The sequence below is a fragment of the Coregonus lavaretus genome (assembly GCF_964263955.1).
Source record: "Coregonus lavaretus genome assembly, contig: HAP1_SCAFFOLD_1137, whole genome shotgun sequence".
NCBI lineage: Eukaryota > Metazoa > Chordata > Actinopteri > Salmoniformes > Salmonidae > Coregonus > Coregonus lavaretus.
The window spans coordinates 3,966-29,584 of NW_028165227.1; the positions used below are offsets into that span (position 1 = coordinate 3,966).

The 25,619-nt window shown below is 44.1% G+C and overlaps 1 protein-coding gene across 1 annotated transcript in view; it reads left to right on the forward strand.

Moving 5' to 3' along the window:
• Positions 1-11,472: 11,472 nt before the first annotated feature.
• Positions 11,473-25,619, forward strand: part of LOC311116106 (netrin-G1-like) — a gene marked incomplete at both ends in the record, with an annotated part of 145,042 nt that continues 130,895 nt past the window's right edge. The window contains one exon of the mRNA XM_084191234.1: positions 11,473-12,116. Within this exon, the coding sequence (XP_084047360.1) occupies positions 11,473-12,116 (644 nt within the window). The remainder of the gene's footprint in view (positions 12,117-25,619) is intronic.

Sequence of the window (25,619 nt, forward strand, 5' to 3'; positions counted from 1 at the left end):
ACCTACACACACACACACACACACACTCACACACACACACACACACACACACACACACACACACACCTACACACACACACACACACACACACCTACACACACACACACACCTACACACACACACACACCTACACACACACACACCTACACACACACACACACACCTACACACACACACCCACACACACACACACACACACACACACACACACACACACACACACACACACACACACACACACACACACACACACACACCTACACACACACACCTACAACTACACACACACACACACACACACACACACACACACACACACACACACCTAAACACACACACACACACCTACACACACACACACACACACACACCTACACACACACCTAAACACACACACACACACACACACACACACACACACACCTACACACACCTACACACACACACCTACACACACACCTACACACACACACACACCTACACACACACACCTACACACACACACACACCTACACACACATACACACACCTACACCTACACCACACACATACACACACACCTACACACACACACACACACACACACACACACACACACACACACCTAAACACACACACACACACACACACCTACACACACACACACACACACCTACACACACACACACCTACACACACACACACACACACACACTCACACACACACACACACACACACACACACACACCTACACACACACACACACACACACACCTACACACACACACACACCTACACACACACACACACCTACACACACACACACCTACACACACACACACACACCTACACACACACACCCACACACACACACACACACACACACACACACACACACACACACACACACACACACACACACACACACACACACACACACACACACACACACACACCTACACACACACACCTACAACTACACACACACACACACACACACACACACACACACACACACACACACACACACACACCTAAACACACACACACACACCTACACACACACACACACACACACACCTACACACACACCTAAACACACACACACACACACACACACACACCTACACACACACCTACACACACACCTACACACACACACCTACACACACACACACACACACACACACCTATACACACACACACACACACACACACACCTACACACACACACACACCTACACACACACACACCTACACACACATACACACACCTACACACACACACACACACACATACACACACCTAAACACACACACACACACACACACCTACACACACACACACACACACCTACACACACACACACACACACACACACCTACACACACACACCTACACACACACACACACACACACACACACCTACACACACACACGCATACACCTACGCACACACACACCTAGAATTCGCTAGCTAGCTACAATGTCAATTATTTGAATGTTTCGCCAAACCATGAATTGGCTAATAGAGCTCTCAGTGCCATAAAATAAAATAAAATAAGTATCCCCATTGATTTCCATTGGGCTGCGGTGCTCAGCGCTTTATCTCCTATCTGAAGAGAAGGATTGCTCCTGTACAGAGAGACTGGGTATTATTGATCTTCATGAGGCAGTATGTTCTTGTTATGTGAGGATGGAGGAGACCGTAATGAAAGGTTTTAAACCTGTGTGTTCAGAGATCTCCATAACTAGCGAAGATTGCCAGGTGAAACGCAGCAGATTTCCAGCTCCTGGTGAAAGAAATCGATAAGGATATTCATCAAATAAAATAACACTTTATTGGTCGCATACACATATTTAGAAGATGTTATTGCGGGTGTAGCAAAACGCTTGTGTTTCTCGCTCCAACATTGCAGTAATATCTAACAAATCTAAAAAGTTAAAGAATGGAATTAAGAACTATAGAAATATTAGGACGAGCAATGTCAGTGTTCGGAGTGTGTACAGTGGGGAAAAAAAGTATTTAGTCAGCCACCAATTGTGCATGTTCTCCCACTTAAAAAGATGAGAGAGGCCTGTAATTTTCATCATAGGTACACGTCAACTATGACAGACAAAATGAGAAAAAAAAATCCAGAAAATCACATTGTAGGATTTTTAATGAATGTATTTGCAAATTATGGTGTAAAATAAGTATTTGGTCAATAACAAACGTTTCTCAATACTTTGTTATATACCCTTTATTGTCAATGACACAGGTCAAACGTTTTCTGTAAGTCTTCACAAGGTTTTCACACACTGTTGCTGGTATTTTGGCCCATTCCTCCATGCAGATCTCCTCTAGAGCAGTGATGTTTTGGGGCTGTCGCTGGGCAACACGGACTTTCAACTCCCTCCAAAGATTTTCTATGGGGTTGAGATCTGGAGACTGGCTAGGCCACTCCAGGACCTTGAAATGCTTCTTACAAAGCCACTCCTTCGTTGCCTGGCGGTGTGTTTGGGATCATTGTCATGCTGAAAGACCCAGCCACGTTTCATCTTCAATGCCCTTGCTGATGGAAGGAGGTTTTCACTCAAAATCTCACGATACATGGCCCCATTCATTCTTTACTTTACACGGATCAGTCGTCCTGGTCCCTTTGCATAAAAACAGCTCCAAAGCATGATGTTTCCACCCCCATGCTTCACAGTAGGTATGGTGTTCTTTGGATGCAACTCATCATTCTTTGTCCTCCAAACACGACGAGTTGAGTTTTTACCAAAAAGTTCTATTTTGGTTTCATCTGACCATATGACATTCTCCCAATCCTCTTCTGGATCATCCAAATGCACTCTAGCAAACTTCAGACGGGCCTGGACATGTACTGGCTTAAGCAGGGGGACACGTCTCGCACTGCAGGATTTGAGTCCCTGGCGGCGTAGTGTGTTACTGAAGGTAGTCTTTGTTACTTTGGTCCCAGCTCTCTGCAGGTCATTCACAAGGTCCCCCCGTGTGGTTCTGGGATTTTTGCTCACCGTTCTTGTGATCATTTTGACCCCACGGGGTGAGATCTTGCGTGGAGCCCCAGATCGAGGGAGATTATCAGTGGTCTTGTATGTCTTCCATTTCCTAATAATTGCTCCCACAGTTGATTTCTTCAAACCAAGCTGCTTACCTATTGCAGATTCAGTCTTCCCAGCCTGGTGCAGGTCTACAATTTTGTTTCTGGTGTCCTTTGACAGCTCTTTGGTCTTGGCCATAGTGGAGTTTGGAGTGTGACTGTTTGAGGTTGTGGACAGGTGTCTTTTATACTGATAACAAGTTCAAACAGGTGCCATTAATACAGGTAACGAGTGGAGGACAGAGGAGCCTCTTAAATAAGAAGTTACAGGTCTGTGAGAGCCAGAAATATTGCTTGTTTGTAGGTGACCAAATACTTATTTTCCACCATCATTTGCAAATACATTCATTAAAAATCCTACAATGTGATTTTCTGGAAAAAAAATTCTCAATTTGTCTGTCATAGTTGACGTGTACCTATGATGAATATTACAGGCCTCTCTCATCTTTTTAAGTGGGAGAACTTGCACAATTGGTGGCTGACTAAATACTTTTTTTCCCCACTGTATATATATATATAAAGCTTTAGAACACCTACTCATTCAAGGGTTTTTCTTTATTTTTACTATATTCTACATTGTAGAATAATAGTGAAGACATCAAAACTATGAAATAACACATATGGTATCATGTAGTAACCAAAAAAGTGTTAAACAAATCAAAATATATTTTATTGAGAATCTTCAAATAGCCACCCTTTGCCTTGATGACAGCTTTGCATACTCATGGCATTCTCTCAACCAGCTTCTCATGGAATGCTTTTCCAACAGTCTAGAAGGAGTTCCCACATATGCTGAGCACTTTTATTGGCCATATCTCAGACTGGCCAATAAAAAGAAAATATTAAGATGGGCAGTCTGAGATATGGCTTTTTCTTTACAACTCTGCCTAGAAGGTCAGCATCCCGGAGTCGCCTCTTCACTGTTGACATTCAGACTGGTGTTTTGCGGGTACTATTTAATGAAGATGCCAGTTGAGGACCTGTGAGGTGTCTGTTTCTCAAACTAAACACTCTAATGTATTTGTCCTCTTGCTCAGTTGTGCACCGGGGCCTCCCACTCCTCTTTATATTCTGGTTAGATCCAGTTTGCGCTGTTCTGTGAAGGGAGTAGTACACAGCGTTGTAGGAGATCTTCAATTTCTTGGCAATATCTCGCATGGAATAGCCTTCATTTCTCAGAACAAGAACATACTGACGAGTTTCAGAAGAAAGTTATTTGTTTCTGGCCATTTTGAGCCTGTAATCGAACCCACAATTGCTGATGCTCCAGATACTCAACTAGTCTCAAGAAGGCCAGTTTTATTGCTTCTTTAATCAGCACAACAGTTTTCAGCTGTGCTAACATAATTGCAAAAGGGTTTTCTAATGATCAATATACCTTTTAAAATGATAAACTTGGATTAGCAAACACAACGTGCCATTGGAACACAGGACTGATGGTTGCTGATAATGGGCCTCTGTACGCCTATGTAGATATTCCATAACAAATCAGCCATTTCCAGCTACAATAGCCATTTACAACATTAACAATGTCTACACTGTATTTCTGATCAATTTGATGTTATTTTAATGGACAAAAACATTTGCTTTTCTTTCGAAAACAAGGACATTTCTAAGTGACCCCAAACTTTTGAACGGTAGTGTATATATACAGCTCTGGAAAAAATTAAGGGACCACTGCAAAATTATCAGTTTCTCTGGATTTACAATTTATATGTACGTGTTTCGGTAAAATTAACATTTTTGTTTTATTCTATAAACTACTGACAACATTTCTCCCAAATTCCAAATAAAAATATTGTCATTTAGAGTATTTATTTGCAGAAAATGACAACTGGTCAAAATAACAAAAAATATATAATGCTGTCTGACCTCACAAAGAAAATAAGTTCATGTTCATTTTTAAACAACACAATACTAATGTTTTAACTTAGGAAGAGTTCAGAAATCAATATTTGGTGTAATAGCCTGATTTTCAATCACAGCTTTCATGCGTCTTGGCATGCTCTCCACCAGTCTTTCACATTGATGTTGGGTGACTTTATGCCATTCCTGGCGAAAAAAATTCAAGCAGCTCGGCTTTGTTTGATGGCTTGTGACCATCCATCTTCCTCTTGATCACATTCCAGAAGTTTTCAATGGGGTTCAGGTCTGGAGATTGGGCTGGCCATGACAGGGTCTTGATCTGGTGGTCCTCCATCCACACCTTGATTGACCTGGCTGTGTGGCCTGGTGCATTGTCCTGCTGGAAAAAACTATCCTCAGAGTTGGGGAACAATGTAAAAGAAAAAGGAAGCACGTTTTCTTCCAGGACAACCTTGTATGTGGCTGCATGCGTCCTTCACAAAAACAAATCTGCCCGATTTCAGCCTTGCTGAAGCACCCCCAGATCATCACCGATCCTCCACCAAATTTCACAGTGGGTGCGAGACACTGTGGCTTGTAGGCCTCTCCAGGTCTCCGTCTAACCATTAGACGACCAGGTGTTGGGCAAAGCTGAAAATTGGACTTATCAGAGAAGATTACCTTACTCCAGTCCTCTATGGTCCAATCCTTGTCTTTTGCAAACCTCAGCCTGGCTCTTCTTTGCTTCTCATTAATGAAGGGCTTTTTTCTAGCTTTGCACTACTTCAGCCCTGCCCCTAGGAGCCTGTTTCAAACCGTCCTCGCCATGCACTTCACCCCAGCTGCCGTTTGCCATTCTTTTTGTAGGTCACTTGATGTCATCCTACGGTTGTTGAGTGACATTCGAATGAGTTGGCGGTCATCCCGGTCAGTAGAGAGTCGTTTTCGCCCTCTGCCGGTCTGTAGCTTTGTTGTCCCCAGTGTCTGCTGCTTGACCTTGTTCTTATGAACCGCCGTCTTTGAAATTTTAAGGATGGAAGTAACCTGACGCTCACTGTATCCCTCTGCCAGTAAAGCCAGAATTTAACCATTCTTTTTAACTATTTTGGCATGGTCAATAGTTATTTTTTGATTAATATTACTTTTGAGGTACTTTTAGCACTGTTTTTGCCATCCAGCTGGTCCTATTGCAAGAGGATAGTGATGACCACAGCACTGGTTTTTATACTTTTCCTCATTAAATAAGATTTGGTTCAGGTGACCACCTAATCAGTACCTAATTCAGTAGAATGAGGTGTGCCTGTGTTGGAATTCAACAGACACTGGAATGGAATGGCTGTCATACATGAAAAATTGCAGTGGTCTATAATTCTTTCCAGAGCTGTATGTATATATATACAGTGAGGGAAAAAAGTATTTAAACCCCTGCTGATTTTGTACGTTTGCCCACTGACAAAGAAATGATCAGTCTATAATTTTAATGGTAGGTTTATTTGAACAGTGAGAGACAGAATAACAACAAAAAAATCCAGAAAAACGCATGTCAAAAATGTTATAAATTGATTTGCATTTTAATTAGGGAAATCAGTATTTGTGTATGTGTGTGTGTAGGTGTGTGTGTGTACATAATATATGTGTCCTTCCAAAGTTACATATACACCAGTTTAATAGGTACACCACCCCATTCACGAAAATAGTTCACTCCTACAGACAGTGAGTCACATGGGCGTGGCTTGCTATATAAACCAGGCAGACCTGCAACAAGGCATTAATTTACTGTTTGATTGAACATTGAAATGGACAAAAAGAGTGACCTAAACAAACTACTAAATATTACAGAACCCCGAAACCTGCTTCCTGTAGATTTCAGTATCTACAGTAGTGAACCCCTCCCTCTGAAACTGGATTCTAGACTTCCTGACGGGCCGCTCCAAGGTGGTGAGGATAGGCAACAACACATCCGCCACCCCGACCCTCAACACGGGGGCCCCTCAGGGGCGCGTGCTTAGTCCCCTCCTGTACTCCCTGTTCACCCACAACTGCGTGGCCACGCGCGACTCCAACACCATCATTAAGTTTGCTGACGACACAATGGTGGTTGGCCTGATCACCGACGACGATGAGACAGCCTATAGGGAGAAGGTCAGTGACCTGGCAGTGTGGTACCAGGACAACAACCTCTCACTCAACGTCAGCAAGAGAAAGGAGCTGATCATGGACTACAGGAAACGGAGGGCCGAGCACGCCCCCATCCACATCAACGGGGCTGTAGTGGAGCGGGTCGAAAACTTTCAGTTCCTCTGTGTCCACATCACTAAGGAATTTTCATGGTCCACACACACCAACACAGTCGTGAAGAGGACATGACAACGCCTCTTCCCCCTCAGGAGGCTGGAAAGATTTGTCATGGGTTCTCCAGCTGCACCATTGAGAGCATCTTGACTGGCTGCATCACCGCCTGGTATGACAACTGCTTGGCATCCGACCGCAAGGTGCTACAGAGGGTAGTGCGTACGGCCCAGTATATCACTGGGTCCAAGCTTCCTGCCATCCAGGACCTCTATACCAGGCTGTGTCAGAGGAAAGCCCTAAAAATTGTCAAAAGACTCCAGCCACCCAAGTCATAGACTGTTCTCTCTGCTACCGCACGGCAAGCGGTACCGATGCACCAAGTCTGTAACCACCAGGATCCTGAACAGCTTCTACCCCCAAGCCATAAGATTGTTAAATAGTTAAATAGTTAACAAACAGCTACCCGGACTATCTGCATTGACCCTTTTTTGCACTCTTTTGACTCATCACATACACTGCTGCTACTGTTTATTATCTATCCTGTTGCCTAGTCACTATCCCTACCTATGTGGACATATCTAGCTCAATTACCTCGTACCCCTGCACATTGACTCGGTACTGGTACCCCGTGTATATAGCCTAGTTATCGTTACTCATTGTGGATTTATTCCTTGTGTTACTATTTTTCTCTTTTTTTTCTCTCTGCATTGTTGGGAAGTAAGGAAGTCAGCATTTCACTGTTAGTCTACACCTGTTGTTTACTAAACATGTGACAAATAACATTTGATTTGATTGATCGAGTAGTTAATTAATGGCACTCTTGAATTCACCTCAGCCGAAGAAACCTGAGTGTACCATATCTATTGAATAATCCAGTCCATTGTGCCCGGGGGCCATCCAAGGGGATGGTATTCCACAATTCCTTTATAGTCCTTCTCTGATCCCCAAAGCCCCAGTAGCCTGCAGATGATGAGCCCTCTTCAATTCCTGTATGTGGACACAGCACAGGGCAGCAGGTGGCTGGTGATGGCACCCCTAAACTCCTTAGTGTGTTGCCCATTGGAAACCCAAGTGAAACATTTCCGCTGCCAGCCTTTCCTCTCACTGCCCACTGCTCACTCCCCAGGTTCCCATTTTCCAACGCTCAGAGATTGGCTTGACAGGATGTTAATATGACTCTGGGCCAGTTAGAAGGCTAAATGCCCAGCACAGCCACGTTTCATCATCGCCTCGCCTTGAAGGACAAGGAAAAAACAGCAAACCTTATTAGCAGGAATACGTTTTTTTCACTCTTTCTATATCTCTCTCTCTCTCTCTCTCTCTCTCTCTCTCTCTCTCTCTCTCTCTCTCTCTCTGTCTCTCTCTCTCTCTATCTCTCTTTCTCTCTCTCTCTCTCCCTCTCTCCCTCTCTCTCTCGCTCTCCCTCTCTCTCTTTACCTCTGGCCTTCTGTTTTATTTTTCAGTCCTACATCACACAGAGAGAGAGTGCTCCTTTCTTCTCCTGTCGCCCTGGCCACGGAACCACAGACACTGACATCTCTTACCTAATCATGTGCCGGATTATCTTGTCCTCTGTTGAAAGGTCCTTCCTGAAGTACCACAGCCCCAGGGATGGGAAACATTGTGGTGTAATGACTTGTGGTAAACCTTTCAAATGTTTTGAGGTGGACGGTTTTGTGTTGATGAATTCGAGGCGGTACAAAGGTCTGAAACATTTACAGCAGCTGCCTGCTCACCTGCCTCTCTGAGAGAGAGAGAGAGAGAGAGAGAGAGAGAGAGAAAGAAGGGCCTTCTATGCCATCAAAAGGAACATAAAATTTGACATACCAATTAGGATCTGGCTAAAAATACTTGAATCAGTTATAGAACCCATTGCCCTTTATGGTTCTGAGGTCTGGGGTCCGCTCACCAACCAAGAATTCACAAAATGGGACAAACACCAAATTGAGACTCTGCATGCAGAATTCTGCAAAAACATCCTCCGTGTACAACGTAAAACACCAAATAATGCATGCAGAGCAGAATTAGGCCAATACCCGCTAATTATCAAAATCCAGAAAAGAGCCGTTAAATTCTATAACCACTTAAAAGGAAGCGATTCCCAAACCTTCCATAACAAAGCCATCACCTACAGAGAGATGAACTTGGAGAAGAGTCCCCTAAGTAAGCTTGTCCTGGGGCTCTGTTCACAAACACAAACAGACCCCACACAGCCCCAGGACAACAACAACAACAACACAACTAGACCCAACCAAATCATGAGAAAACAAAAAGAGAATTACTTGACACATTGGAAAGAACAAACAAAAAAACAGAGCAAACTAGAATGCTATTTGGCCCTAAACAGAGAGTACACAGTGGCAGAATACTTGACCACTGTGACTGACCCAAACTTAAGGAAAGCTTTGACTATGTACAGACTCAGTGAGCATAGCCTTGCTATTGAGAAAGGCCGCCGTAGGCAGACCTGGCTCTCAAGAGAAGACAGGCTATGTGCACACTGCCCACAAAATGAGGTGGAAACTGAGCTGCACTTCCTAACCTCCTGCCAAATGTATGACCATATTAGAGACACATATTTCCCTCAGATTACAGCGATCCACAAAGAATTTGAAAACAAACCCAATTTTGATAAACTCCCTTATCTACTGGGTGAAAAACCACAGTGTGCCATCACAGCTGCAAGATTTGTGACCTGTTGCCACAAGAAAAGGGCAACCAGTGAAGAACAAACACCATTGTAAATACAACCCATATTTATGTTTATTTATTTTCCCATTTGTACTTTAACTATTTGCACATTGTTACAACACTGTATATATACATAATATGACATTTGAAATGTCTTTATTCTTTTGAAACTTCTGAGTGTAATGTTTACTGTTAATATTTATTGTTTATTTCACTTTTGTTTACTATCTACTTCACTTGCTTTGGCAATGTTAACACACGTTTCCCATGCCAATAAAGCCCTTAAATTGAATTGAATTGAATTGAGAGAGAGAGAGAGAGAGAGAGAGAGAGAGAGAGAGAGAGAGAGAGAGAGAGAGAGAGAGACAGAGACAGAGACAGAGAGAGAGAGAGAGAGAGAGAGAGAGAGAGAGAGAGACAGAGACAGAGAGACAGAGAGAGAGAGAGAGAGAGAGAGATGGAGACAGAGACAGAGAGAGAGAGAGAGAGAGAGAGAGAGAGAGAGAGAGACAGAGACAGAGAGACAGAGAGAGAGAATACCCTCTCCAAGTACCCTCTGCTGCTACTACTGCTACTGCTATCTTCTATGTTATGCTCTCCCTCTCTCTGAGTGATAGCCTTGACTTTGAACTTGAGGTTGGATGGTATATTTTTCATCCCTCAATGTCAGAATTGACAAAAGGCACACACACCTCTTGACTTACCCAGACATGAAACTCAGATGGAGCAGGTTATTCTCCCCTTGTTAGACTGACCTTCACTTCATACTTGCTACTGAAGGTATTCCTTACTATTCTCTATCCACCCCTCAGGACTTTAATGCTGTTTATAATGGCGGGAGAGATAAAGCAAAGACCTAAACACAGAGATAAGTATTTAATAAATGATACAGTGAATATGACAGAAGATACAAATGCTAGACCCTGTCTAACTATGGTTCTTGCAGTGTGGCTATGAGAAGAGGTAAGTCGTAGGTGGAGGGGGACTTCTCTAAAGAGTTAGGGTGTAAGTCGTAGGTGGAGGGGGACTTCTCTGAAGAGGTAGGGTGTAAGTCGTAGGTGGAGGGGGACTTCTCTGAAGAGGTAGGGTGTAAGTCGTAGGTGGAGGGGGACTTCTCTAAAGAGTTAGGGTGTAAGTCATAGGTGGAGGGGGACTTCTCTAAAGAGTTAGGGTGTAAATCGTAGGTGGAGGGGGACTTCTCTGAAGAGGGAAGGTGTAAGTCGTACATGGAGGGGGGACTTCTCTGAAACGTCCCCATAAAAATGTAATCTGTCTCTGGGTGTTTTCTAATGGGGCTAGCCCCTCACCCAGCACCGCAGCTAGAACCCTGGTCCCCACAAGCACATCAATAACTATTACACAATTATCCCGTTTTATAGTCATACTAGGCCTCTGTGCTGTATACTGCAGGGAGTATATCCTTACAAGTCGATTTCTTTAACCTATTCTTGGCTACATAGAAGACTCAAGGCTCGTAAAAAAGGAGCTTTTGGCACCTGTGTTATTGTTTACCGTTAAGATTCCTAAATCTCTGCCTTTCTCTTTCTCTGTCTTGTAGGAGAATCCTTACATGTGTAACAACGAATGCGACGCCCAAAACGAGGACCTGGCCCACCCTCCGGAGCTCATGTTCGATTTCGAGGGTCGCAACCCCACGACCTTCTGGCAGTCCAGTTCCTGGAAGAGATACCCCAAGGCCCTCCTGGTCAACATCACGCTGTCCTGGAAAAAAACCATTGAGCTGACTGATGACATCGTGGTCACCTTCGAGTCCGGCCGCCCGGAACAGATGATTCTGGAGAAGTCGCTGGACTACGGTAAGACCTGGCAACCCTACCAGTTCTACGCCACAGACTGTCTAGACGCCTTCACCATGGAGCACAAGACTGTCCAGGACCTGACCCAGCACACCCTCCTAGACATCATCTGTACCGAGGACTACTCCAGGGGCTACGTGTGGAAGAACGCTAAAACCGTCCGCTTCGAGATCAAGGACCGTTTCGCACTGTTCGCCGGTCCACACCTCCACAACATGGCATCCCTCTACGGTCAGTTAGACACTACCAAGAACCTGAGGGACTTCTTCACCATTACAGACCTGAGGGTCCGGCTCCTCCGACCGGCCACCGGGGCCACCATGGTGGATGAGAACAATCTGTCCAGATACTTCTACGCCATCTCTGATATCAAGGTGCAGGGCAGGTAAGGCTCCGACTATGTGCACATTGTTATGGTGTCCACGATGTGCCCTCTGCATATTTTTATGGTGTCCACGATGTTCCCTCTGCACATTGTTATGGTGTCCACAATGTTCCCTCTGCACGTTGTTATGGTGTCCACAATGTTCCCTCTGCACGTTGTTATGGTGTCCACAATGTTCCCTCTGCACGTTGTTATGGTGTCCACAATGATCCCTCTGCACGTTGTTATGGTGTCCACAATGATCCCTCTGCACGTTGTTATGGTGTCCACGATGTTCCCTCTGCATATTTTGATGGAGTCCACGATGTTCCCTCTGCACGTTGTTATGGTGTCCACGATGTTCCCTCTGCATATTTTTACGGTGTCCAAGATGTTCCCTCTGCACGTTGTTGTGGTGTCCACGATGTTCCCCCTGCATATTGTTATGGTGTCCACGATTTTCCCTCTGCACGTTGTTATGGCGTCCACGTTTCCGTCAGAGACCAAGTAGGTAAGCTCTCACAATGTGTTTGACGACGGCAAAAAATGTCATCTTTATCATCAAATAGATTAATATTTGGTTATTCTAAGTATACATTACAAAACAGACGATTGTTCTGACTATGTGCACTATATTACCTGGCTAGTTTAGTTTAGTTCTTTCACAATGAGGTTCCAACGTTTGGAACCTTTTTCTGCCACAGATTGAATACATTTTCAGTAGCTGGAGAAGTTGACATGTTCTTTATTATGTTTGTGTGTCTTGGTATGTGGCTACGGTGTGTTTTATTATCAAGTCAGTATTGCCAAATGAATACAGTGTGAACCTGGACAGAAGGATTGATAGTTCAGGATTCAGTTTGACTGAAATTAAATAGACGTAATTACATGCATAATACATAGTTAAAATGTCTCACCACTGTTACACATGCCAAAAAGATATTGGAAATGTAATGTAAATTCTGATAGCTTATGTCAGCTAGGTGCTGACACGCTAGGCTGATAGAAACTAATTGGATTTGTAATATGAATCACCAAACTGAAAAATAATTGTACTAATTGCAAAACTTGGCCTTGCAATCATCACTCTTTAGAATACCTACAGCCGCTGTAGGGAGAATCGCATTTAGTTATTTCTGCTTTGATCCAAGAATACGCGACCCAAAAGGTTTCCTTTCCTAACTAATTCCTTTGACAACTCTTGATAGTGGAACTGCTTTTCAATAAATTATATTTCTACTAACCGCCCCATTACTGAACACATTTACATCATCCTGTTTTTGCTAACTGCCCCAGTACTAAACACATTTACAGCACCCTGTTTCAACTAACTGCCCCTACTGAACACATTTACAGCACCCTGTTTCTACTAACTGCCCCAGTACTAAACACATTTACAGCACCCTGTTTCAACTAACTGCCCCTACTGAACACATTTACAGCACCCTGTTTCAACTAACTGCCCCTACTGAACACATTTACAGCACCCTGTTTCAACTAACTGCCCCTACTGAACACATTTACAGCACCGTGTTTCAACTAACTGCCCCTACTGAACACATTTACAGCACCCTGTTTCAACTAACTGCCCCTACTGAACACATTTACAGCACCCTGTTTCAACTAACTGCCCCTACTGAACACATTTACAGCACCCTGTTTCTACTAACTGCCCCAGTACTAAACACATTTACAGCACCCTGTTTCAACTAACTGCCCCTACTGAACACATTTACAGCACCCTGTTTCTACTAACTGCCCCTACTGAACAAATGTACTGCACCCTGTTTCAACTAACTGCCCCATTACTGAACACATTTACAGCACCCTGTTTCTACTAGCTGCCCCAGTACTAAACACATTTACAGCACCGTGTTTCAACTAACTGCCCCTACTGAACACATTTACAGCACCCTGTTTCAACTAACTGCCCCTACTGAACACATTTACAGCACCCTGTTTCAACTAACTGCCCCTACTGAACACATTTACAGCACCCTGTTTCAACTAACTGCCCCTACTGAACACTTTTACAGCACCCTGTTTCAACTAACTGCCCCTACTGAACACATTTACAGCACCCTGTTTCAACTAACTGCCCCATTACTGAACACATTTACAGCACCCTGTTTCTACTAACTGCCCCAGTACTAAACACATTTACAGCACCCTGTTTCAACTAACTGCCCCTACTGAACACTTTTACAGTATCGTGTTTCTACTAACTGATCATACTAAAGACATGTACTGTACACATTTACTGCATCCCAAATGGTACCCTATTCCCTATGTAGTCCACAACTTTTGATGTGGGCCCATAGGGCTCTGGTCAAACGTAGTGCACTCGTTAGCGAATAAGTTGCCATTTGGGATGCATCCCCCGTCCTCCAGTTAGTACTAGTCCACCTTTAATGATCTTTAAGTGTTCTATGACCGTCAGCTTCCTTAATCACCAAAGATCCTCTCAGCTGTCTAGCTAACACTCTACTTTAATTTGGTGAGCAGCGACTGGCTCAGCTGTTTATTAGCTGATTGAAGTTAGATCAGAGGTAGAAGCATTGGAACGCATCGGGTCACCACACTTGTTCTAATTAGTGTTTAATGTCTCCGGAGAGGCATACAACAACATAAACACAACATGATATTTCCCTGTTAGCTAGTAGTTACAGAGCTACAACAACAACATGATATTACCCTGTTAGCTAGTAGTTACAGAGCTACAACAACAACATGATATTACCCTGTTAGCTAGCAGTTACAGAGCTACAACAACAACATGATATTACCCTGTTAGCTAGTAGTTACAGAGCTACAACAACATAAACACAACATGATATTACCCTGTTAGCTAGCAGTTACAGAGCTACAACAACATTAACACAACATGATATTACCCTGTTAGCTAGTAGTTACAGAGCTACAACAACAACATGATATTACCCTGTTAGCTAGCAGTTACAGAGCTACAACAACAACATGATATTACCCTGTTAGCTAGTAGTTACAGAGCTACAACAACAACATGATATTACCCTGTTAGCTAGTAGTTACAGAGCTACAACAACAACATGATATTACCCTGTTAGCTAGTAGATACAGAGCTACAACAACAACATGATATTACCCTGTTAGCTAGTAGTTACAGAGCTACAACAACATAAACACAACATGATATTTCCCTGTTAGCTAGCAGTTACAGAGCTACAACAACAACATGATATTACCCTGTTAGCTAGTAGTTACAGAGCTACAACAACAACATGATATTACCCTGTTAGCTAGCAGTTACAGAGCTACAACAACAACATGATATTACCCTGTTAGCTAGTAGTTACAGAGCTACAACAACAACATGATATTACCCTGTTAGCTAGTAGTTACAGAGCTACAACAACAACATGATATTACCCTGTTAGCTAGTAGTTACAGAGCTACAACAACAACATGATATTACCCTGTTAGCTAGTAGTTACAGAGCTACAACAACAACATGATATTACCCTGTTAGCTAGTAGTTACAGAGCTACAACAACAACATGATATTACCCTGTTAGCTAGCAGTTACAGAGCTACAACAACAACATGATATTACCCTGTTAGCTAGTAGTTACAGAGCTACAACAACAACATGATATTACCCTGTTAGCTAGTAGTTACAGAGCTACAACAACAACATGATATTACCCTGTTAGCTAGTAGTTACAGAGCTACAACAACAACATGATATTACCCTGTTAGCTAGCAGTTACAGAGCTACAACAACATAAACACAACATGATCAAACGAAATGAAACTGTATTTGTCACATGCGCCGAACACAACAGTAAAATGCTTACTTACAAGCCCTTAACCAACATTGCAGTTTTAAGAAAAGTAAAAAATAATTAAAGAAGTTGCAAACAATGTTGGACAGAAAGAATAGCAAGGTTGGTTAATAGCCATAAAACGGCAGCCATCCCCTCCGGCGCCATCAGCTTTACCCTGTTATATTACCCTGTTAGCTAGTAGTTACAGAGCTACAACAACAACATGATATTACCCTGTTAGCTAGCAGTTACAGAGCTACAACAACAACATGATATTACCCTGTTAGCTAGTAGTTACAGAGCTACAACAACATAAACACAACATGATATTACCCTGTTAGCTAGTAGTTACAGAGCTACAACAACAACATGATATTACCCTGTTAGCTAGTAGTTACAGAGCTACAACAACAACAACATGATATTACCCTGTTAGCTAGCAGTTACAGAGCTACAACAACAACATGATATTACCCTGTTAGCTAGCAGTTACAGAGCTACAACAACAACATGATATTACCCTGTTAGCTAGCAGTTACAGAGCTACAACAACAACATGATATTACCCTGTTAGCTAGCAGTTACAGAGCTACAACAACAACATGATATTACCCTGTTAGCTAGCAGTTACAGAGCTACAACAACAACATGATATTACCCTGTTAGCTAGTAGTTACAGAGCTACAACAACAACATGATATTACCCTGTTAGCTAGCAGTTACAGAGCTACAACAACAACATGATATTACCCTGTTAGCTAGTAGTTACAGAGCTACAACAACAACATGATATTACCCTGTTAGCTAGCAGTTACAGAGCTACAACAACATAAACACAACATGATCAAACGAAATGAAACTGTATTTGTCACATGCGCCGAACACAACAGTAAAATGCTTACTTACAAGCCCTTAACCAACATTGCAGTTTTAAGAAAAGTAAAAAATAATTAAAGAAGTTGCAAACAATGTTGGACAGAAAGAATAGCAAGGTTGGTTAATAGCCATAAAACGGCAGCCATCCCCTCCGGCGCCATCAGCTTTACCCTGTTATATTACCCTGTTAGCTAGTAGTTACAGAGCTACAACAACAACATGATATTACCCTGTTAGCTAGCAGTTACAGAGCTACAACAACAACATGATATTACCCTGTTAGCTAGTAGTTACAGAGCTACAACAACATAAACACAACATGATATTACCCTGTTAGCTAGTAGTTACAGAGCTACAACAACAACATGATATTACCCTGTTAGCTAGTAGTTACAGAGCTACAACAACAACAACATGATATTACCCTGTTAGCTAGCAGTTACAGAGCTACAACAACAACATGATATTACCCTGTTAGCTAGCAGTTACAGAGCTACAACAACAACATGATATTACCCTGTTAGCTAGCAGTTACAGAGCTACAACAACAACATGATATTACCCTGTTAGCTAGCAGTTACAGAGCTACAACAACAACATGATATTACCCTGTTAGCTAGCAGTTACAGAGCTACAACAACAACATGATATTACCCTGTTAGCTAGCAGTTACAGAGCTACAACAACAACATGATATTACCCTGTTAGCTAGTAGTTACAGAGCTACAACAACAACATGATATTACCCTGTTAGCTAGCAGTTACAGAGCTACAACAACAACATGATATTACCCTGTTAGCTAGTAGTTACAGAGCTACAACAACAACATGATATTACCCTGTTAGCTAGCAGTTACAGAGCTACAACAACAACATGATATCACCCTGTTAGCTAGTAGTTACAGAGCTACAACAACAACATGATATTACCCTGTTAGCTAGCAGTTACAGAGCTACAAGAACATAAACACAACATGATATCACCCTGTTAGCTAGTAGTTACAGAGCTACAACAACAACATGATTTTACCCTGTTAGCTAGCAGTTACAGAGCTACAACAACAACATGATATTACCCTGTTAGCTAGTAGTTACAGAGCTACAACAACAACATGATATTACCCTGTTAGCTAGCAGTTACAGAGCTACAACAACAACATGATATTACCCTGTTAGCTAGTAGTTACAGAGCTACAACAACAACATGATATTTCCCTGTTAGCTAGTAGTTACAGAGCTACAACAACAACATGATATTACCCTGCTAGCTAGTAGTTACAGAGCTACAACAACAAAATGATATTACCCTGTTAGCTAGTAGTTACAGAACTACAACAACAACATATTACCCTGTTAGCTAGTAGTTACAGAGCTACAACAACAACATGATATTACCCTGTTAGCTAGTAGTTACAGAGCTACAACAACAAAATGATATTACCCTGTTAGCTAGTAGTTACAGAACTACAACAACAACATTATATTTCCCCGTTAGCTAGCAGTTACAGAGCTACAACAACAACATGATATTACCCTGTTAGCTAGTAGTTACAGAGCTACAACAACAACAACATGATTTTACCCTGTTAGCTAGCAGTTACAGAGCTACAACAACAACATGATATTACCCTGTTAGCTAGCAGTTACAGAGCTACAACAACAACAACATGATTTTACCCTGTTAGCTAGCAGTTACAGAGCTACAACAACAACATGATATTACCCTGTTAGCTAGCAGTTACAGAGCTAGACATTGTTTCCCCGCGTCTTGATGCAGTTAAAAGAGTCAAAGAGTCGCTGGGGCCTTGACTTAAGTGGAACTGTTTTGCACTTTGATTTCTAATTTAACTTCCCTGAATATGGTTAAAGGGGAAGGTGAAATGAATGCTTAATTGTTCTTGTTTCTTGTTTTACTCTTCATGCATGACGAATCACAGAGCAGTATGCAGAGCAGAGGAACTGAAGCCTCACGGCTGGGTTTTGGATTTTGGAGTGGGTGCCTCGTCGTTTAGACCTTAAAACTTAAAAGCACAGAAGTTCATCTGAATAATGGCTCCTATAGTGATTCTCATTGGTGTGTTACCGAGAAATATAAAGTAACCAAAACCAGTCTAACCAAAAGCAGTTAATGGTGGATTCAGGAGCAGAGAGCAGGATGCACTGTTACTCCCTCTAGAGTGATTTAGTGGGACATACAGCCCCCCAAAAAGAGGCAAAAATTATATTTCTGTTTAAGGCATTCAATGTCACACTCCCTTACAGCACATGGCTAGTGACCAGGGAGGGTATTGAACAAAATAAACAAAGGGAAATTAACATTGCAAAATAGTTGGGAACAAAGATGTGTTCTGCTGCATTCTCTAAAATAAAGGATGACATCATAAGAAATAAGCCCAATGTTGTAAATGTTGACCAGATGGATACATCCCTGTGGGACAGGTGATTGGGAGTCATGGATACATCCCTGTGGGACAGGTGATTGGGAGTCATGGATACATCCCTGTGGGACAGGTGATTGGGAGTCATGAGACTGGAGAAGTAGTTTACCAGGCAGCTGGATGATTTGGGGGAAGCAGTGATTGACGTGGGGCTGTGAGAAATGTTCCCCACTGTGTTCCAAGAGGTAACAAACACGGGAGTTCAGCTTTAATGAGATACTCTGCACAGAAAGGTTTTACGCTCCCCTCCCGCTCCCATGGCAAATCATTGCTTAGCCCTTCCAATAACGTTGTACACAAGACAAATAAGCTCCTTAACCCCCCAGAATACAATTCCACAGGACATATTGGGAGCGATTGGGCAGGGCCAGGGAGGTGGGATCCATCCAGCATCATTCACTGGGATGGACTTCTCCAGCCGCCAGGATAAGACGGGAGAGACTTGAAAGATCCCAGTCTTCTCCAGCACACTGAGAGACAAAGGAATAGAGCCTTAGTGATATTACAAGCTGCACAAAGTAGGTCAGGGGAAGAAAGAGAACGAGAGAATGAGACAGAGAGGAGAAAGAAGAGAGAAAGTTTGTCAAAGTAGACGTCTAGTCGATGCATACTAAAAGTTGTTTTGTGGAAACAGCATGCGTTATTCATGGAATGGTTTTCAATTCTGTCATTGAGTGATGAAAAATATACCATCCAACCTCCAGTTCGAAGTCAGTGTGTTGTATGGCGTTGAAGCTCGTTTGGAGATTTGTTAACAGTGTCCATAGAGAAAGGGGAGGCCCACACAAGACAAACATGGCATATTCCTCTCAAGCCAGAGGAAGAAGTCCTTGCTAAACATTACCTCTCAAAAAAAAAAGAAAGATGCCACTTCTGACATGTCCTGTTTGTATAAATTGTTAGACCCTGATATGTTCCCATCACTGAAGGCAATCATGCAGGCCGCGCTGACCATCCCAGTTAGCAGCTCTGAGAGATCTTTCAGTACATTAAAGACGTCTACATACCTGGCTTAGGAGCCCAATGACCCAAGATGGAATGCATCATGACAGTTGACAAAGATATACCTACTAACAGGCTTGGGAAAGAGTGATGTCATAGACAGGTCTGCACCTACAGTTTAATTTTGTTTAATTTCTAATCTTTATGGGATGGACTAACATCCTAGTACTGTGTAATATAACTCGCAAACATTGTGACTATTTAGTTGGGAGAAAGGATTGTATGCTGGTATGTACATGTGTGTAAAATTGGGAAGTGTTGTTACTACAGGGGGTGTATTTGTTTTGGTGTAATTTAATTAGGTAGAAATATTGTCCTGTAGCTAATATTGTCGCCCCCCCCCCCATTTGGATTGTTCTGGAACATCACAGTGTGCGCAGCATGACTAGCTCACCATTAGTTAGCAGACCACAATCCATTGAGTTAATATTAAAGAAGTGTTCATTATCAGGCGTGTGGAAGAAAGCAGTGAGCTATGCTAAATGTCCACTGCTAGCGTGCTAGGCCAAGAGTGCAGGGCGCTTCATTTCGGTCGCCCATGGATCAAATCCCCCTCCCCCCGGAGTCAGCCCCAGGCCTTTTGGGCTGAGCCCCCGGATGTTCTGAATGCCTAGTGACGTCCCAACCAACCAAGTGTTCTTCAAAGGGTTCTCCGATGGGGACAGCCAAAGTGCCCTTTTAGTTTCTAGATATCACTTCTGAGTGTGTATGTGGCTAGTGCTTACAGGACGAGATAGACACAGCAGGCTCCCATAAACAACCGTTTTTTTTTGTTGGAGAAAGGGATGTCAGCATCTGATTCCACAAGTTGAGTTTCCCTGCTGTCAGTGAAGTAGAGAACTGGAAAGCGCCCAACGAACTTTAACCTTTAACCTGCTATTTTGAAATGTTTCTCTAACCAACATCATTCCACCTAATAAAGTTGGACCGGGAAAAAAAAAAAAAAAAAGTTTGTTTCACCAATTTGCCACCCAGCCCTTGGGAGTTGCAATTCAATTTCCGACCCAGACATCTGCTGCAAGGCAGTGTGGAAAGGAAGGTTCAGGACCATTATGCTGTGGTAGACAGGGAGTCAGTTCAATGGGAGAAATGTATTATAACTTTTTTTTTCTGTCTGTCCAAGTATCCTTGACTGCATTAAAGAGGCTGTGTGTGTGTGTGTGTGTGTGTTCGTGCGTGCGTGTGAGTGTGTGTGTGAGTGAGCGAAAAAAAATGTCTTAACCACTGTCGTATCTATTGCACACTGAACTCCTCTATCTCTGAAACAGCACATTGCTGAGCCGTTTGCCTCTAAGGGACAGACCTATAAACAGTAGATGGTATTTCAGGGCATACCTCATCCCAAGGCATATAAGCCTGGCACATGGAGGATTCAGAGCTGGCCTTAGTGGGAGTGACCATAGAATTCTACGGGAGTGACATACTATAAGTAAAGCGTTTGGCATCATTTAATTTTAGTGAATCACACGACTGCAAGGCGTGGCTCTGTGCTTGTGGTGTGCTTGAGTACAGAGGGAGGGTTAGGGGGAAGGTGTTGTGGGAGATGATTGGTTGGTAGATTAAAATGATTACGCCAATGCCTATGCGCCTGGAGTTTCTCCCATTCTTTCTGTATTGGCTAACGATGGCTAAAATCATTTTCAGATGGATTAAGTAAGTCACTTTCCCCTGTCTTGGAGCGTTGGTAACACTGAGTTCATCATTGGTCATAACATTGCTGCACTAATGCACAGTGAATAACTATATAAAGTTGTTTAATGAGTGAATCTATATCCTAATTAGCCCACACCATTTAGCTGGAGGGCTATTTCATGACTAATGAACATAAAAAGATATTTTATGATACTGTTATTACCATAGCACTATTATAGCAATAGGTCTGTAGTTTGAATACAGCTGCTGGACCCATGGATCAGCAGTTCAGTTAGCTCTATTCCGCCTCTCCAGAGGATGCAGTCCAGCTATTCCGCCTCTCCAGAGGAAACAGTCCAGCTATTCCACCTCTCCAGAGGAAGCAGTCCAGCTATTCCGCCTCTCCAGAGGAAGCAGTCCAGCTATTCCACCACTCCAGAGGAAACAGCCCAGCTATTCCGCCTCTCCATAGGAAACAGTCCAGCTATTCCACCTCTCCAGAGGAAACAGCCCAGCTATTCCACCTCTCCAGAGGAAGCAGTCCAGCTAGCCATTGAGAAGTCAATCAATTTTTTTTTCTCCTCTCCTCTGCTTGGCTCCTAGGGCTGCCCGCGGTGGACAGATAATCAATTTGTGCTAATTTCATGTTTCTCCCTGCCCACTTCCTCTGCTGAATAAGAAATGCCACATCTCTCCTCCTCAGTTCTCTCCCCTTCTCTCTCTCTCTCTCCCTCTCCCTCTACCTCTCTCTCTCTCTATCTCTCCTCAATTTCTTTCTCTCTCTCTCTCTCTCCTCAGTTTCTCTGTCTCCCTCTCTCTCTCATCAGTTTCTCTGTCTCCCTCTCTCTCTCCTCAGTTTCTCTATCTCTCTCTCACTCTCTCCTCTGTCTCTCTCTCTCCTCAGTTTCTCTCTCTCTACCCCTTCACCTTGCACGCTGTAGTCTACATTTCAGATTTTTAGCATCAGCAGTTTTTGTTAGTCGTTGTATTCTGAAGACATCCAGCGTACAGAATGTGTTATCAATTACACATTACTCCACATAGCAATCAATAATCCATCTGGGGATACATTTACATGGTTACAATATATTCATGGGTGCGATTTTATATATTAATGATGGGTTATGTTCACCGAACAAGGGCTAAGTTGGAGTTGGCGTGTGTGTGTTTGTGTGAGCCTGTGTGTGCCCTAGTGTGGTCTATTAGTGTATTGGTGTATCTTAGTATTATATCATAGATGTCCTCTATTTAGTGCTGACAATTAGTGGGTCATGCATATCCTGTCTATGTCTGAGGTGACTCATCAAGGAGGATTGTGGGTAAGGCCTGGGGATGATGTGTAATCACACACCCAATTGGTTCTGTCACCTCATTCATCATCCCAGCCTCTCCCTATCCACAAACACTATTTCCATATGTCAGCTTGAAACAATTTAATTTGTACAAATATACACTTAACCTAGACGTGTGCAAGGTGTTGATGTAACGCAATCCCTCATCGGGAAGGAAGAAAAATGAAAGGGGCATTGAGAGGAGAGGAAGAGAGGGGCTGTGAGAGGAGAGGAAGAGAGGGACTGTGAGAGGAGAGGAAGAGAGGGACTGTGAGAGGAGAGGAAGAGAGGGGCTGTGAGAGGAGAGGAAGAGAGGGACTGTGAGAGGAGAGGAAGAGAGGGACTGTGAGAGGAAAGGAAGAGAGGGACTGTGAGAGGAGAGGAGGAGAGGGACTGTGAGAGGAGAGGAAGAGAGGGACTGTGAGAGGAGAGGGGCTGTGAGAGGAGAGGAAGAGAGGGACTGTGAGAGGAGAGGAAGAGAGGGACTGTGAGAGGAGAGGAAGAGAGGGACTGTGAGAGGAGAGGAAGAGAGGGACAGTGAGAGGAGAGGGGCTGTGAGAGGAGAGGAAGAGAGGGACTGTGAGAGGAGAGGAAGAGAGGGACTGTGAGAGGAGAGGAAGAGAGGGACTGTGAGAGGAGAGGAAGAGAGGGACTGTGAGAGGAGAGGGGCTGTGAGAGGAGAGGAAGAGAGGGACTGTGAGAGGAGAGGAAGAGAGGGACTGTGAGAGGAGAGGAAGAGAGGGACTGTGAGAGGAGAGGAAGAGAGGGACTGTGAGAGGAGAGGAAGAGAGGGACTGTGAGAGGAAAGGAAGAGATGGACAGTGAGAGGAGAGGAAGAGAGGGACTGTGATAGGAGAGGAAGAGATGGGCTGTGAGAGGAGAGGAAGATAGGGACTGTGAGAGGAAAGGAAGAGAGGGACTGTGAGAGGAGAGGAGGAGAGGGACTGTGAGGGAAGAGGAAGAGAGGGGCTGTGAGAGGAGAGGAAGAGAGGGACTGTGAGAGGAGAGGAAGAGAGGGACTGTGAGAGGAAAGGAAGAGAGGGACTGTGAGAGGAAAGGAAGAGAGGGGCTGTGAGAGGAGAGGAAGAGAGGGACTGTGAGAGGAGAGGAAGAGAGGGACTGTGAGAGGAAAGGAAGAGAGGGACTGTGAGAGGAAAGGAAGAGAGGGGCTGTGAGAGGAGAGGAAGAGAGGGGCTGTGAGAGGAAAGGAAGAGAGGGACTGTAAGAGGAGAGGAGGAGAGGGACTGTGAGAGGAGAGGAAGAGAGGGACTGTGAGAGGAGAGGGGCTGTGAGAGGAGAGGAAGAGAGGGACTGTGAGAGGAGAGGAAGAGAGGGACTGTGAGAGGAGAGGAAGAGAGGGACTGTGAGAGGAGAGGAAGAGAGGGACTGTGAGAGGAGAGGAAGAGAGGGGCTGTGAGAGGAGAGGAAGAGAGGGACTGTGAGAGGAGAGGAGGAGAGGGACTGTGAGAGGAGAGGAAGAGAGGGACTGTGAGAGGAGAGGGGCTGTGAGAGGAGAGGAAGAGAGGGACTGTGAGAGGAGAGGAAGAGAGGGACTGTGAGAGGAGAGGAAGAGAGGGACTGTGAGAGGAGAGGAAGAGAGGGACTGTGAGAGGAAAGGAAGAGAGGGACTGTGAGAGGAGAGGAGGAGAGGGACTGTGAGAGGAAAGGAAGAGAGGGACTGTGAGAGGAAAGGAAGAGAGGGGCTGTGAGAGGAGAGGAAGAGAGGGGCTGTGAGAGGAAAGGAAGAGAGGGACTGTGAGAGGAGAGGGGCTGTGAGAGGAGAGGAAGAGAGGGACTGTGAGAGGAGAGGAAGAGAGGGACTGTGAGAGGAGAGCAAGAGAGGGACTGTGAGAGGAGAGGAAGAGAGGGGCTGTGAGAGGAGAGGAAGAGAGGGACTGTGAGAGGAGAGGAGGAGAGGGACTGTGAGAGGAGAGGAAGAGAGGGACAGTGAGAGGAGAGGGGCTGTGAAAGGAGAGGAAGAGAGGGACTGTGAGAGGAGAGGAAGAGAGGGACTGTGAGAGGAGAGGAAGAGAGGGACTTTGAGAGGAGAGGAAGAGAGGGACTGTGAGAGGAGAGGAAGAGAGGGACTGTGAGAGGAAAGGAAGAGATGGACAGTGAGAGGAGAGGAAGAGAGGGACTGTTATAGGAGAGGAAGAGATGGGCTGTGAGAGGAGAGGAAGAGAGGGACTGTGAGAGGAAAGGAAGAGAGGGACTGTGAGAGGAGAGGAGGAGAGGGACTGTGAGAGGATAGGAAGAGAGGGACTGTGAGAGGAATGGAAGAGAGGGACTGTGAGAGGAGAGGAAGAGAGGGACTGTGATAGGAGAGGAAGAGAGGGACTTTGAGAGGAGAGGAAGAGAGGGACTGTGAGAGGAAAGGAAGAGAGGGACTGTGAGAGGAGAGGAGGAGAGGGACTGTGAGAGGAGAGGAGGGGAGGGACT